We start from the raw sequence: 14,439 nt of genomic DNA, 5'->3' as shown, positions 1-14,439 counted from the left end.
CCCCACCCCCCACTCCAGCAACCCTCAGTTTGTTTCTGAGATTAAGAATTCCTCGTATCAGTGAGGTCATATGATACATGTCTTTCTCTGTTTGACTTATTTCGCTCAGCATAATACCCTCCAGTTCCATCCACGTCGTTGCAAATGGCAAGATCTCATTCCTTTTGATGACTGCATAATATTCCATTGTATATATATACCACATCTTCTATATCCATTCATCTGTCGATGGACATCTTGGCTCTTTCTACAGTTTGGCTATTGTGGACATTGCTGATAGTCTTTACTTCTTACAACTCGATGAAGTAGGCCTTATTATGTCCATTTTACAGATGAGGAAACTGAGGCACAAACAGGTTAAGTAATGTGCCCAAGTCATACATTTAGTATGTGGCAGAGTTAGGATTTAAACCAAGAGAGTGAGGTCATGAATCAGTGCTCTTAACTACTATACGAACACTCAGAAAGTTACTAAAAAGCAGGAAGAAAAATTCTTACCTTGTCATAGGCAACAGTTCACTAATCACTTAGTAAATGAAAGTGCAGTTTTTACCTAATTCTCTAATGTGAAATGTGGGTAATTAAAGAATACACAGAGCCTGCAAACTCGCTTACTTTTATGACTGGTTCTAGGCAAAGAAAATGATTTATGGGTTTAAAGAAGTTGAATTCATGAACCATTCTCTCTCAGGGAAACCAGCTGGTGGTCTATATTCACAATATCACTTCTCTACAATGGAAGACGTAGCAATGGAGCTGTGTGAAGACGTTTTTTGTTTTTGCTTTGTTTTGTTTTTATGGAAAGGGAATTCGGTTAAAAGTGAAACATATCCGTGAGGTTAACTGAGAAAGAAATCGGGAGAAATCTGAGAAGAGCCCAGTGGAACTTGGTTTCCACAATTCTCATATTTAACCATGAAATTAAAATTAGGTGCAGGGCTAGATTTTCATGGGCATAAGGAGGTTCGTCAGTGAGTTCCAAAGAGTTCACATGGTCTTCTTTCTACTTCTTTCTAAAATCTGTCTGAAAGACCCGAGAATTTTGACTGCTGAGTAAACTTGCTCATTTAGTAAATAACGAGTAAAAAAAGTTAAGAGTTGACTCAGAAGAAAGACAGGGAGTATGGTAAACGTGGGTGAGGGCATTACAAAGTTTGCAAACAAAACCAAATCTCTAAAGCATGATGATTTGCTAAACTATTATAAGTAACTTGGGAGAGAAAGCAGGACACCCACAAGGGAATTCTTTTTCATCTTTTCCCCTTCTAGTCAGAGTTCCATCCAGATGTTGCAGCCTCATGCAGCTAGTAGAATAATTTCTAAGAAGAATAATTGAAAAAGCAAACTAAAATTTAAATGGCCAAGATAAAAATACACAAAGGGGATGTTATAGTGTAATGTTTATTAAGCTAAATTTTATTTTAAATTACTCCATTTCAGTACATGAAAGGAATGGTCCACAGTAAAACAAAAGTAGTATTTCCAAGAATGTTATTTTATTATCTCCAGTTCTGTATGCATTTTCGCCTTTGACATCTGTCTCTACCACCACGACCAACACAGAATGGTTCAAAATAGAATTGTGACCATGGGCATGGGAGTGAGATAAACTCAAAACAAGCAAACCAACACCAATGACCAGTAAAAGTGTTGCTCTTGATATTTATAGACCATATTTACAAAAGTCAAGTTAAACCAACTGGTCATTATGTACATGTGTTAATATTAGTACTTTATATTTACGGATTTGTGTGCATTTGTATTATCAAGTAAAAAGATAAATTTTAAATTATTTATGAAAAATATATAAAATATGACTGATAACATACTTCAATTTGAGTACGTGTTCAAAACTCAGTGCTTAAAAATCTTTGGGAAAAAATCCAACAGATATTCTGATGGCAGATATTAAAAGCGAAAGAGATGAGGAAATAATGAGTGTTAAGCGTGATTTTAATAAGTAGGGGAGGTGGGCAGAAAGAAGGTGTACACCTGGTCAGGAATCACACAGGATAAGGCAGATGAAGACTCAGAAATGAAAGATGTACAGTTTTTCTCAAGATCCATGTCATGTGAAATTGAACAGAACCAAGGCACTTTCAGGAAAAGGTAAAGGAATTTAAGTTTTGATAATGAGTTCATACTATCAGCCACTGCAGAACCGACTTCCGTCTAGAGAGTCGTTAGGAAGCATGCCCTGGACATTTACGGCACAGTCAGCTACAACGTCAAGTTCTTTGTTGGGCTTCCGTTAAGAGGGAAAGGGTGCCACGTGCCATATATTGCCCTCCCACAACCGCCCTGGCGATCTGTCCTCACCGGAGAAGCACGGGGTGGCATGAGCCCCCTTCCCAAACACAAGCGGGGTGGGAATTCTCGCACCTGAAAATTCTTCTTTCTCTAAGAAGCCCCTAGGACTTGGGGCAACTCAGCCCTGCGCCGCGGCCCCCCAGATCTTCCCCAGGGTGTTTCGCGGCTGGGGCCGACCCGCTAGTTGAGGCAGGGGCAGCAGCAGCAGCAGAGGGTCCGGCAGGGGTTCTTCTTCTCGTACTGCACCGCCTTGCGCACCTGCGCCTTGGCCTGGCCGGTGTAGTCGAGGGTCCTCTCCACGTTGAGCTCGATGACGTTCAAGGTGTCGGCCTGCTCCTCCACCAGCACCGCCATCTGCAGGAAGAGCTCGTGCACGTCGCGGATGCGGCTCTCCAGCCGCAGCAGCTCGCGGTGGCGGCTCTCGATCTCGTTGAGGGCCGCCCGCGCGCCCTTCACGTCGGCTAGCAAGTTCTCAGAGAACACGTCCCACTTGCCCTGCTCGAACATGTCCTCGATCTGCTCGCCCGACACGTCCTTGCCCATGATCTCCAGCTGGCGCTGGATGCGGATCTTGCAGTTGTGGCGCTGCTTCATCTCGGCCTGGTTGTACTGGTGCATGGCGCTCTGGAAGGTGCGGGTGAGCGCGCTGTAGTGCGCGCGCCAGATGCGCGCCACCGCCGAGTTGGGGCCGTGCCGGGCCTCCGCCTCCTGGCTCAGCGCCTCCATGGCGCGCAGCTTGCGGTGGATGTTCTCGCCCCGGGCCTTGATGTCCTTGGCAATCGAGTTGGTGTCGCGCTTGATGCTGCTGAGGCGCCGCATGGACGTGAGGAAGCGGGCGTTCTGCTTTCCCAGCCGCTTCACGTCGGTCATCAGCTGCTGGTTTTCATTCTGAAGGTCCTGGATGTCTCGGTACAAGGACTCCAGGATGTGATCCGTCTCGAACACGATGTCCTCGTGGGGCGAGTCCAAGTCATCGTCCCCGTCTGGGAACTGCTGGTCATAGTTCTTGGTTAACTCCACAAGTTCGGCTAGCCGGTCCTTCATCTTGCCTGCAAGTACAGACTGGGGTTAAACTCCTGCAGCGAGTCAAATACTTGCATTGAGAACACTGACGCCCAAAATAAAGAAACTTCTGCACAGCGCTCCCAGTTCTTTATTCCCGGGTGTAGGCAACAAATACACCAAAGGAGCTAAATATTCTAGGACATTTGGCTCACAAAGAAAGGACTATCATGACCGAGAGGCGTGAACACAGCCGTACTTCATAGCCCATAAGGCCTCTGCAGCTCGGAACTCGAGTAATCAGCAATTTAAAATTTCAGAATGCCTCAAAAAATTAAAAATAGAGCTACCCTATGTCCCAGCAATTGCACTCTTGGGTATTCACCCCAAAGACACAGATGTAGTGAAAAGAAGGGCCATATGCACCCCAGTGTTCATAGCAGCAATGTCCACAATAGCCAAACTGTGGAAAGAGCCAAGATGCCCTTCAACAGATGAATGGATAAAGAAGATGTGGTCCACATATACGATGTAATACTACTCAGCCATCAGAAAGGATGAATACCCAACTTTTACATCAACATGGATGGGACTGGAGGACATTATGCTAAGTGAAATAAGTCAAGCAGAGAAAGTCAATTATCATATGGTTTCACTTATTTGTGGAACATAAGGAATAGCATGGAGGACATTAGGAGAAGGAAGGGAAAAATGAAGGGGGGGAATCAGAGGGGGAGACGAACCATGAGAGACTATGGACTCTGGGAAACAAACTGAGGGTTTTAGAGGGGAGGGAGGTGGGGGGATGGGTTAGCCTGGTGATGGGTATTAAAGAGAGCACGTATTGCATGGAGCACTGGGTGTTATAGGAAAACAATGAATCGTGGATCACTACATCAAAAACTAATGATGTATTGTATGGTGACTAACATAACAAAATAAAATAAAATTAAAAAAAATAAAATTTCAGATTGCATTAGGAACCAATCACTTTTTCTTGCTTTATGTTTTCCAAAAATCGCAAATCAAAACAGGCACAGAAAAAGGAAAAAGAAGAAAATATTTGGAAGGATAAAGATTTTTAAATAAGGACAATCAATGTACTTCCAAGGCTGTAGGGCCAGCTCTAAGTGCTGTTTTTTGTCTATTTCAGCAAATGCTGGGCATGCCTGGTCCCAAGCAACCTATCAGTTCTTAAAACAGTTACCATATAAATCATGGTTTAAAATGTTTTCTCTTAAAAATGTTATAAAAGTAAAACATGCTTGAAGTAAGACAACAAAATAAAGACAAAAATCTAATGAGGAAGTATAAAATTTGGACGTTGACATTTCCTTGCTCCTCTGTTCATTATCTCCGATACAGACTTCAGTTTTGAGTGCCTGTTTGGTGGGGGTGACATCTGAAAATATATTTTGATGGAAGATATTAAAAGTGAAAGAGATAAGAAAGTGTTTAATGTGATTTTAGTAAGTAGGAGAGGTGGGCAGAGAGAAGATACCCTTCTAGGCGGCAATCACATAGCATAACCAGATGAAATGTCAGAAACAAAAGATGTTCAGTTTTTCCCAAGGTCCCTAGTAGTAAGTATCTTTAACAAAACTATTTGAAAAAATTTTTATATGGAAAATTTCAATCATACATAACCCTAGTAGCAGTAATAAAGCACACTCTCATTTAACCCATTTAGCCATCACATAGTAGCAATATTTGTACTTTTGTTGTTGTTGTTATGCACATGCTGGTATTTTATTCATATCTGAATGCTAAACACAGTGCTTAAACATAAAATATTCATTTAAATGTATATGAAAGCTTTCAGATGCTGCCTTACCCCAGGTTCCCAAGAAAGCAGTCTGAAACAAATTTTATGTGCCAACATATTGCTGTGATACAATCCCAGGGCCCCCAGGGTGAGGGGGAGAAGGGAACTGAGGTGGGAAAGAACAGAGACAAATACCCAGCTGGCTACAGCCTCACAAAACAACACAGCCAGTTGCTTAGTCAACTAGAAGTTTCCAGAAACACTACATGGAGTCGTGGCACCTGGAACAGTCCATGAAAAGGAGAAAGAGGGAGTCATTTGTTTATTGCTTCCTTCCTGTCTCCTGTCTCTTCTTGGTCAATATTCAGCCAATGGCCATTAAAACCCCTCTACTTATCCACATCCTCAGGGCAGCCGCTGGGGAAACCAAGTCCTATGCCCATGACCGGGTGCTGCTGTGAAACCAGGCATGAGGGCACCTAAGCCTCTGTGGGTGTATCGGGTCACCCCCACACACTGGAGCTGATGTGGCTACCATCACAGCACACGTTACAGAGGCCTTGCCAAGGTCTGGTCCTCGGGGGAGGCTGAGACAGATGGCAGTGTTAGGGGATGAGGCGACAGAACAAACAGCTGGGTTCTTGGTTCTTCCCTGATAGGACAGCCAAGAACTAGAGGGTAGTTGAGACTGAGCGAATCAGGGAGGAGTATAAACTGGATCTGGAACAGACATACATACAGATGAACATGGATGCTACTTTTATATTGGAATTGTTCATCTGTGTACACATCCAAGTGTTATCTGCAATATTTGTACTTCTCATGACCTTTTGAAACAAGTTGGCAGCTCAAGCAGAATTTCCATGTTTTCATAAGGGTGGTTCTAATTCGTTGCTACATAGCAAGGTAAAATAATGTTCTCTGTGTCCACATTTTTTCCAGGGAAGTGAAAAACGTTCATTTTTAGTAGCATGTATAAATGTCAAAATAATGAACATGTTCCCTTGTGCACAAGATTTTGTGGCTGCAAACATTCTCTTCCGACTGTATAATTTGCAGCAAAGAAGGAAAATGTAGTAGCACTTAATGGACACTCAATCGATGAGGGATCTTGATCTCAACTTAAAAGCTTCTCTCAAGTTGAAGTAATTAATTTTATTTCACCAAAGAATGCTGACAAGTTGGATTTAGTGATAAATGGGAAATGGTGAAATATTAACCATGGCCTCTCATCTGCTATGATCACTATTTACATAAATTAAGCAGAAGTTTTATTCCAAGGTGATGATTTTTAATACCCTGCTTAAAATGCCATTTTGCTATCTGGTGACAATGAAATGACAATGAAAAGGCAACTCATATATGAAGAAATCTAAATGCTAGCGAACATAGGAGTAGCTGATATGTGTCAGGTGCTTACTGTAATACCAAGTGCTTTCTAGGCACTTGTCATGTGATACCCTCTTTAATCTTCACAGATTCCACGAAGTAAGTATTGTCATTATCAGAGCTGGTACCTGAGCATAGGGAGATTAAGGAACTCACCCATGGTTGCCAGGGAGTGAACACTTGGGCCCTAGAGCAGCCCTACTTAACCACTACATTAACTTCTTCAGCAAATAAATAAAAGTGAGTCACGAAGGACTTCACTATTAAACAAGGAAATGCAGATTTAAGCACTGTGATTTTCTTCCCCCACCAAGTTGCCAGGATTTAAAATAATAATAATAATGTTTAAAAATTGGTGAGGATTCTGGGAACTCTGAAAAAATGCTGGTAGGAGAGCAAATTGATAGACTCTTTGGCGGGGAGGTTAGCAATATGCATCAAAAGCTTTTAAAATGTGTATTTGTTTTGCCCCATGTACATTTATTCTAAAAATTTGTGCAAGAGTGTGTGAAGCCCATTGCTGTAAATATTTCCAACGTCATGCTATCTTTACAGAAATTCAGAAATACGTTCAGGACCCTGAGATCATGACCTGAGCCAGAATCAAGAGTCAGACACTCAACCAACTGAGCCACCCAGGTGCTCCCAGGAAACAGACTCTTAACTATAGAGAACAAAGTGAGAGTTGCTGGAGGGGAGGTGGGCTGTGGGGTGGGTTAAATGGGTGATGGATATTAAGGAGAACACTTGTGATGAGCAGTGGGTGTTGTATGTAAGTGATGAATCACTAAATTCTACATCTGAAACTCACATTACACTGTATGTTAACTGACAGGAATTTAAATAAAAAGTTGGGGGAAAAATTTAAAAATAAAATATAAATTTAAAAAATAGAGAAAAAAGTCAACCATGAAGCTGCTATTTCTAAGAATGTGGCCCAAAAGGTTAAAATGTATTCCTTGCTGTAGTTATACCAAAATATAGATGCAGGCACTGAAAGAACATCAAATTAACCTACACATCCAGTAGTTTGATTCTGTACTGTGAGATCTTAAAAAGGAAACTATGATAAATGAGAAAGAAAAATTAAACAATTCTATTGACCATCCTGTCTCACTATGATAAAGAATAATGTAATACATTTTGGTAAATTGTATTTATAAAGTTGCTAAAAAAATCCTGCTTTGAGTCATGTGGAGATGAAGAATTCAACCGAAATTTTATGACCAACTACCAGAAATCTGCTTCTGTCTTTTAATTTCCTTTTCAGGCATGCATATCATGTGTCCTGAGAACAAGGTCCCACAGGGAAGGAAGGGGAAATTGTGTAATCCTTCTTTCATTGGGCAATTACATTTTATGTACAAAAAAATATAGGAACAGAGAAGTGACGGTAGCTCAGTGGTTCTCAGACTTTAGGAAGCAATAGAATCCTCTGGAGAGCTGCAAACACTACAGATGCTTGGGCCCCTAGAGTTTCTGACTCAGTACTTCTAAGATGACCTTCAGGTGATTCCAGTGCACACTTAAAACTTGTGACCCATTCTGTAGATAATGATCATGACAGCTTCCGATTCATAAGCATAATGCAGTTCTGGACCACTTATAATAGTCCTCATGGCTGGGTGTTAAACAAACTTGATGGGGAAAGATTCAGAAAGACAGAAAAAGAAAGATTCAGAAGGCAGGTTTGGACATACCTCAGAAGGTCAATGAGTGGGGGTTATAATAAACAAATAACCCATATACTGGATGCTACAAAGAACAACTATGAAAGTTCCTACTTGCTTCTAAGGGAACCAGTTGTAAACAGAACACAAGGTCATATCTCTGATCATACAACAGAAACGTTTTGCCTACTTACTTTAAGGGGAACAAGAACAAAACTGTTCATACATTGTTATGGGCTAAATTATATCACCCACCCAAATTCATATATTGAAACCCTAACCCCAGCACCTCAGAATGCAATTGGTCTTTAAAGAGGGAATTAACTTAAAAGGAGGTCTTTATATAATCTATATATTATTATACATTAAGCAATGCATACATTAAGCAAATTTTGCCTATTCCCAGAAAACAAAACCTTCTCTTGTTTCACAGCAATATGTTAAAGTATTTCTACAAGTAGTGAGAAACTTCAGACTTGGGGATACACAGTTCAATGCAAGGCAATGTGCCAATCATGTGAGGTTTATTACGAAACTCAACTTGTAGATTAACGGAGGGGAACAAATCCAAAAGCATGGAAGGACTTTCCTTTCTGTATTTATGACAAAGAAATGTTTTTAGAGACTTTATTACTCTTGAGTTCAGAAAGTTCCAGATTCTTGTTTCAATGGGAACTAAAAAAAACACATTGAGAGACACACACACACATGTGTGCATAGGCTTTGTATAAAGTTATCAGCTATTAATGAAACTAAAAATATCCTGCCCCATGATAGATAGTTCCAAATAGGGACTTTTGAGTAATGACTCCCTTACTTCAATTATGAAGGGTCCATGTTCTGATTTTCAGGTCGTATAATCTATATCTCCTAGGTCCTGATTTTATAGCAATATTTTAAGTCTTGCAAACAAAAAATGATTATTACATATCAGAATGTGTCTTTATGTCTAAGTCCACCACTGGTCCATATGGCATTTTAATGAGCCCTTGTGTAGGAGCCTGTGACATCCTCGTGGATGCTAGAAGGGTGCCCCTTTCTCTGAGTGATACAGCCCTGCACCAGGGCACAGCATCTGGCAAACTGGGCACGGGATGGATTTCCAGTCTCTCTTATCTTCGTGGCAAGTCACCCTTGTACTGGGCAGTCTGCACAGCCCCGTGTGGTTGCCCTGCATGCTCCCTTCTTGACCTTCCTGCCCAATGGGTGGGGCCAGGAAGTCCCATGGGTCCTATGTCATGGTAAGTTAGCAGTTACCTTCCAGCACACAACACAGTAACACAGCACTTAGCGGGCAACAAGTGTACTTTCCCAAACAGGATGATTCAGGTCCACAAATAATAATTTTACTCAAATGAGTAAAACCTGGCATTCTGCTCTATTTTTTGATTTAAAAAAATGACACATCTAAGAGGTAAAAATCCTTCTTTGAACTTCTGAAAATTATAGGCTAAAATAGAAAGAGTCCCTAAAAAGACTTATCTTCTTACTGCTCTAAAGGTTAATTAAAAAAACAAACAAACAGTTGTGTTGGATCCAAAGTGCACTGGCAAGAACACATTTAATTGTTTAACTTTTTGAGGTTCACTCAAAGCATAATGTGAGAGTCTGAGAAGTATTATCCGAAATGGATTCTAAGTATAAAAGTCTGAGGCTAGAAGAAACAATAATACATGTTTCTTACTTCCCCTCTTCATTAAAGCAAAGCCAGGAGTTTTTCCAAAGCATTTCTGGGGAATCTAATCTAAAAGAGCAGATAGTCTCCACTTTTTTTTTTTTAAGATTTTATTTATTTATTTGATAGAGAGAGACACAGCGAGAGAGGGAACACAAGCAGGGGGAGTGGGAGAGGGAGAAGCAGGCTTCCCGCAGAGCAGGGAGCCCGATGTGGGGCTCTATCCCAGGACCCTGAGATCATGACCTGAGCCGAAGGCAGACGCTTAACGACTGAGCCACCCAGGCAGCCCAGTCTCCACTTTTTAATCACTCTATTCATTTGCTGCTTCCTGAAACTTTCACTTTCCAGTTCCCTCAATCAGACTTCTCAGCCAACGTTTGAAGAGAGGGCAGTCCAGTATGCATGGCCAGTAAATCGCCAGTGGGCAGGAGGGATTTTACTTACAGCAATATGCTTTCAGATGCATTCTGCAGGTATGCACTGTAAATCAAAGTCCATACATTTGCTCTATGGCTGACATTTATCAGCTATATCAGTATTTGTAGAGTGTCCAACACAGTGCTAAGGACTGTGCGGTCTCTATGAGGCCCTATTTTCATCCCTGTTTTACAGGAGAGGAAACTTGAGGCCTAATGAGTTAAGCAACTTGCCTAAAGTCACACTCTAAGTAAATGTGGAGCTGAGGCCTGAATCCAGAAAAACTGACTTAAGAGCCCATCTATAAACCACAAAGCTACATTAGCTTCTTTTTCCAGAGACTCCTTGATAAAGGCTTTGAAACCTTTAATCTTCCTTGATATATTTTTATATATTAAATATATATTTATACACATAATATTCCATTATATTCCATATATATATAATATATATTCCATACACAGGTATATGTGTTATATGTATATATAATGGAATATTACTCAGACATCAAAAAGAATAAAATCTTGCCATTTGCAACGATGTGGATGGAGCTAGAGTATATTATGTGCTAAGCAAAGTAAGTCAGTCAGAGAAAGACAAATACCATATGATTTCACTCATGTGGAATTTAAGAAACAAACAGATGAACATATGAGAGGGGAGAAGAATAAAAAAGAGAGAGGGAAACAAATCATAAGAGACTCTTAAAGATAGAGAACAAACTGAGGGCTGATGGAGGGAGGTGTTAAGGAGGGCACATGTTATGATGAGCCCTGGGTGTTGTATGGAAGCAATGAATTGCTGAGTTCTACTCCTGAAACCAATATTGCACTGTATACTAACTAACTAGAATTTAAGTCAAAATTTGAAAAGAAAAAAAAAAAAAAGGAAGAACTCTTTAATCTTCTAGGGAACTATTCCCTGTCTGAGTGCATTTGAGTTGCTATAACATACCACAAGCAGGGTGGCTTATAAACAACAGAAATTTGGGTGCCTGGGTGGCTCAGTTGGTTAAGCGTCTGCCTTCAGCTCAGGTCATGATCCTGGAGTCCCAGGATCAAGTCCCACATCAGGCTCCCTGCTCAACAGGGAGTCTGCTTCTCCTTCTGACCCTCCTCCCTCTCATGCTCTCTGTCTCTCATTCTCTCTCTCTCAAATAAGTAAATAAAATATTTTTAAAAATTAAAAATAAATAAATAACAAATTTATTTCTCATAGCTCCAGAGGCCAGAAGTCTGAGATCAGGGTGCCAGCATGGTTGGGTTCTGTGTCTGGTGGTGGCCTGCTTCCTGGTTCATAAATGGCTGTCTTCTCCCTGTGTCCTCACAATGCAGTAGGAACAAGCAAGCCTTCTGGGGCCTCTTTTATAAGAGCACTACTCCCATTCATGAGGGCCCCACCCTCATGACTTAATATGCCTCCCAAAGACCTGTTGGGGGTTAGGATTTCAACATGTGAATTTTGAAGGATCCAAGCATTCAGACCATACTCTTACCCAATCCATGTTTTATATCTGCAAAAATTATTAGCATCTAATAACCCAGATATGAAAGAACACATGAAAACCGTGGCACCATTAGAACAATTACCTTCTTTCTCATAATAATTTCCTCACATCAGAGTTTCCCCAACACTGCAATGCTTTCATTATTAGAGCCTCTGTTACTCTATCAGACAGGAGTAACTCATCACAACTTGACAAAAGTCCACAGAATTAACGTTCGTAGATAATTCTCTTATAACAAAGATCCACTGTATTTAGGATTGACTCAACTATTGAAATAACCAAGCACTGATACTTGGGAATAGAAATTCTACAGTCAGGAGTGTGGAAGTGGTAACAGAGGAAGGGCTAATGAATGAACTTGGTAAGGGAGAGAGTAAAGACAGTAGAGTTCCAGGGTCAAGGTTCGAATCATCTGTACAAGTTTTTCCACTCTTATCTGTATGAGGATTTACAAACAAAACCAGTTGCAGTATTCTACATCTGATTTGGCTTTGGCCCCGGAATGTGAAACAAACTTGTGACTGGGAAATATAGAAGAAATCTTTGGAGGAAAAAAACATCGTGGGGAATAAATATTCAGTCCAGTATGTCTTTGATTAAACTTTCATATTTTATAAGTATTCCACAGGGTACTTTCTTAAAAAAGGGAAATCAGTAGAGTTTTCAAGAATCATTAATGACCATTTCTTTCCCAACTCATAATATCAGTTAAGGACCATCCCACAGAATCTGTAGATATCTTTTTCCTATTCCTTTTTCTCTGAGACAAAGTCCTGTGAGCCACTGATTCTAATCCTGTTGGCTGCTTACTTCTCTTCAATTCTTCAAGGAAACAACTTATTATTTCTAGCTGACAATTTTTACATGAGCACAGAAAAATCTCAGTTATCCAATGTCATCACTGCAGGTTTTTCCATGTAAGTGACCTTTTAACCTAACTGAATTTTCTCCCTTCAAATAGGAAAGGGGTTCACTCATTTTTGTTGAAAATCTTCTTCTAAAATGCACTGATGTACTTCCTTCCTTAAAGAGAAGACTTTGGAGACAATTTATTGGTGACTCAGATTGTCATTATTAACATCTCTGAACTGTATGGGGATACACTTTGTTTTCAAATGTTTCTCTTGCCTTGGGGTTAAAATGTCAAACCTTTCCTCAGTTACTCCCAGCTACAGATATTCTTCTCATTCCCTTTATAGGCTGTAGCAAAAGTTAGTAAGAAATTAGATAAAAGCCAAGCACTGAATCATGGTAAACTACATGTGGGTCAACAACCCTCCGGAATCAAATGTACTAAGTAAAGCAAGGAAGGAAAAGCTAATGTCAGTGACAAACTGAGTGTCCAATATGAGCCAGTCTCTGAGTAAGTGAGAAGGCTGGGATTTAAGCCCACATCTGTCCAGATCCTATGTTCATGTTCTGTCCACTCAGTCCCGCGCGAAGCTGTGTGAAGAGTTAGGGTATGTGGTGTAAGTATTGCTAAGAAGAAACATTTTTCACCACTCTGACATTTCCCTCCCTGTAGACATCTCTTGCCACTTCCTCCTGCCAAAGGGCACAGAGTTGCTTATCTGATTGGTGAATCTGGAAGGAGAAATTGCCCATGATAGCCCAGCCTCTTCTTCCCTCTTCCTTTTGAAAGGCGGCTTACCACGGAGAACCCGTGTTCCCCTCCCCTGTGCTCCTGGGTGGGAGTGGAGAGGTCAGTTGATGGGAAGGGCACTCTAGGTTCAGGGACATAAAGCACAGTTCTCCATCAATGAAGCCACTTCCTCCAACCTTGTCTTTATTGGTAACAAAGGTAACACTTCGGCCTCTGTTTTATCCTTCTATTTCAGTGGGTATGGAAATCAGATGGGTAAGGGGAAGTTATTTATTATGTTCCCTTTTCAATCAACCCAATAATTATGTCAAGTAAAATCAGAGAAGCAGAAAGACTGGTGATTATCTTGCACCCATGCCTTAATTCTAAAGATGAGGAAAGAGAAGCTCATTATATTTAAGTACCCTACAAATAATGGTAAAGAGATGGCTATTAGTAAGGGGGAAAACTCTTATGAAATAGACATTTCCATTTATAGCAAAAAGATTCTAATATATGTAAAGCATTTTCATGAACCAGGCATATATTGAAAGTTTAATAAAGGAACCTCGATAAATAATTGCTATTAATTTTACTCTTTTAGTACCTCATAGTCTGAACTATGAAAGCAACAAATTATTAGATTATTTCCATGATGTGATGACCATCAATTCACATCTCATTTTCTTGACCTGGCCTCCCAAGTGCCCCCATTCTTCCTTTCCAAATTTGTACATACTCTTTTGGGAAAGTTTGAAACAAAAATTCACTACCCATTTTTCGCAGCTCTTCCCATCAAGAGGTATAGACTGTTTTCCAACTCCTTAAATTAGAGTGTGTCCATGGGACTTGCTCTGGCCAATGGGACATCCGCAAATACGATGATGCAGAAAAAAAAAATGATGATGGGAGCATCTTGTAAGGCACTGTGCAAAAGGGCTTGCCACAGGGAGCCCCAGAACAACACAGCAGAAACTAACTGACACAGAAATTGGTGCCTACTACTGGGTATTTACCCCAAAGATAAAAATGTAGTGATCCAAAGGAGTATGTGACCCCAATATTTATAGCAGCAATATCCACAATAGCCAAACTATGGAAAGAGCCAAGATGTCCATC

At 40.6% G+C, this 14,439-nt stretch overlaps 1 protein-coding gene and 1 long non-coding RNA gene across 6 annotated transcripts in view; one reads left to right on the top strand and one right to left on the bottom strand.

Moving 5' to 3' along the window:
- The window catches only part of LOC115944636 (uncharacterized), a 63,678-nt gene that overhangs the window by 19,234 nt on the left and 30,005 nt on the right, over positions 1-14,439 (top strand). The window lies entirely within an intron of this gene.
- STX11 (syntaxin 11) overlaps positions 1,384-14,439 on the bottom strand; it is a 42,263-nt gene continuing 29,207 nt past the window's right edge. For all 4 annotated transcript variants that reach the window (XM_081827451.1, XM_081827450.1, XM_081827453.1 and 1 more), the window contains one exon: positions 1,384-3,359. In XM_081827451.1, the coding sequence (XP_081683577.1) occupies positions 2,491-3,359 (869 nt within the window). In that variant the 3' untranslated portion in view covers positions 1,384-2,490. The remainder of the gene's footprint in view (positions 3,360-14,439) is intronic.

This window comes from Leptonychotes weddellii, chromosome 8, assembly GCF_054177405.1.
Source record: "Leptonychotes weddellii isolate Sample4059 chromosome 8, ASM5417740v2, whole genome shotgun sequence".
NCBI lineage: Eukaryota > Metazoa > Chordata > Mammalia > Carnivora > Phocidae > Leptonychotes > Leptonychotes weddellii.
This window is presented reverse-complemented; position numbering and strand designations above follow the sequence as displayed.